The sequence below is a fragment of the Propithecus coquereli genome, unplaced genomic scaffold (genome assembly GCF_000956105.1).
Source record: "Propithecus coquereli isolate 6110/MARCELLA unplaced genomic scaffold, Pcoq_1.0 Scaffold18, whole genome shotgun sequence".
Taxonomy (NCBI): domain Eukaryota; kingdom Metazoa; phylum Chordata; class Mammalia; order Primates; family Indriidae; genus Propithecus; species Propithecus coquereli.
In genome coordinates, this window is record NW_012142745.1 from 11,065,356 (window position 1) to 11,067,763 (window position 2,408).

Consider the following 2,408-nt stretch of genomic DNA (forward strand, 5'->3'; position numbering starts at 1 on the left):
CCATTTGATCCCAGAATGACCCTGAAGCCCACCCTTGACTAAACAGCAAAGCCTCCAACCAGAGTTAGTTAGGTGGCAACTGACTAACAGAGGCTATGACAACGCTTTGGAAAACTGCAAAGTGCTCTCCATGTGAGCGAGGACTGGTGCCGTTCACTCAGTCGTCAGCCCTCAGCAACTCTCCAAACTTTTCCCACTTGTTTAAGGGAGTCGAGTCTGCCCTGCAAAAGGAGGAGAGGAGGGCAAAGAGGGAGACTCAACAAGCACGTTTAACTCATCCCCAGCACACACAGCTAGGGAGGGGGGAAGCAGGTGGGCCACAGCCAGCCTGCCCCGCCCCCACCTCGCCCAGGTGAGCAGGGAGACGAGAAGCTGCTCTTCCTCAACTGATGTCCACTTCTGCAAAATATTAGAGAGTGTGAGGCGCTGCCGATCACCGGGGCAGCTCCCGGGTCCCTGAGCACTGGGTTATCAACACCCATCCAGCCCCACCGCCCTGCCCCAGCCTCTCGGCTCCAGGCAGTCCGGGGTACCTGAGTACAGGGATGTTTCCTCATGCGCGCAGGCTCTACATGTAATCTCTGTGGGACTCTATGTAGCTGCCACTGTCACTTCTGTGGATCAGGAAGCTTACATGCTGGTTTTTTTAAAAAATCTAATATCATGTTATTCTTACAATACTAAAGATTTAAAGTAATCCCTTCCATAACATCCCCCCAAGCAGAAATGAGAACTAACTTCCTCAAAGTACAAAACAATTCCTTGAACACTAGCTTGATAGCTGTGATTATCTGCCTGCTTCTTCAGGTAAAACTGTGCCAACAATACAACTTTTTTTAAATAAAAGCAGCCCTAAAAACAACGTGGCTCTCCAAGTGACTTGAATTTTCTAAGACATTATAAGGTTGACTATGTAACAGAGTAGCCACCCTCCTCCCATAGATACGGAAGCGTAAAATTGAGACTGGGGAATATGTAACAGAGGGAATGGCCTGAGAAAATGGCTCTTTAAAATTTCCCCCACTCTTTTTGGGAACTCCAGCCTGGCCTGCATCTCTGAGGCAGGAAGAAGGTCTTTCATTCTTCGTGTTACAGGAAATAGCTCAGCCATCCCAGACCAGGGCCAGCCCCTCAGGTGGGCCCAGGTGAGGCTTTGTCTTTGGCAGAGATGGGATGATTAGAATCATTAACACAGTAGCCTAGAACTGAGGGCACTCTCTTTAAAAGCTCTGTATTTCTGCTTATGTTCAGGAAATTTGGATTTTGAGACAAGAAGGTCTACCATTTATCCTCCTTTGCCAGCAAAGTAACAAACCTCTATTTCCTTCTCCTCAAACTGCTTGTTCTTGGTCTTCTGATGCGGCCTCAAGGACAAGTGCTGGGCTTTTGGTAACAATTTAAAATCAAAAGTAGACGAACTTTATGTTGAATTTTTCAATGTGAACTGGTATCAAAAACCAAATAATTTAACAAAACAGGAATTTGAACAAGTAAAATTTCACCATTAGAAAGAGATTCCATTTTATCATAGCCATTCCTTTAAAATATATAAATAAAAATCACAGAAATTCCTACATTATGTCTAATATTTAAACATAATTTTCAAGCTATTACAGCATAGAGCTAAAAAAAAAAAAGGAAGCATTTCTATTTTTATTTTATTAATGGAACAAAATAGGAAGTTTCAGAACTAGTAGAGTTTCCCAGAAATTTGGAGTATAAAGCTAACCAAATTAGTTGATGGTTTAAAATGGAAAGCAAAAGGTATTCCTGCAGTAAAGAATAATAGTTACCTTCTGGACACTGGCAGGTGAATCCACTGAGGCTAGAAATGCACGTTGCTCCATTTCTGCATGGGTCTAGGATACAATAGTCAATCTTGGATTGGCAAAGCTCTCCAGTATAACCTGAATAAAACAAGATGCACATTTTATAGAATATGCTGTTCCAAACCACTCCATAAATTGATGGACTCAATTGGTACCCACCCAATGAAGGCAGCAGCCTTCAACTGAAGTCTCCCAGCCACTCCTTGATCTAATTTAGTTTTGCAGATTATGATAGTTTAGAAACAATCATAACAGGTGAGAATCACAGCTCAAAAATAATTTACCTTGCAAAAATCTTTATTGCAAAGGAACACTTTTCTTCAGCATTAAGTTTGTGTTTTATCTTGAAATGCTAATCAGAACTTTCAGAAGCTGAGACTGGATATCACTGTCCACATGACAGTCTTCTCACATAAGAATTTACAATGTTCTGCTTGAGCTAACTGATGGTGGCCACATCCCCTTGGTCATCACAATACCTATATAAAAAGTGCTAGGAAAATGTCTAGGTGTTAAAATTTTTATTTATAATATTTTAGAGCTAGAAGAGCCCATCTGGGTTAATTCTGTGCCCCGTCC

General features: G+C 42.2%; 1 protein-coding gene across 1 annotated transcript in view; it reads right to left on the bottom strand.

Annotated features, from left to right (window-relative positions):
- DNER (delta/notch-like EGF repeat containing) overlaps nucleotides 1–2,408 on the bottom strand; it is a 361,378-nt gene that overhangs the window by 107,487 nt on the left and 251,483 nt on the right. The window contains exon 6 of the mRNA XM_012642476.1: nucleotides 1,794–1,907. Within this exon, the coding sequence (XP_012497930.1) occupies nucleotides 1,794–1,907 (114 nt within the window). The remainder of the gene's footprint in view (nucleotides 1–1,793; nucleotides 1,908–2,408) is intronic.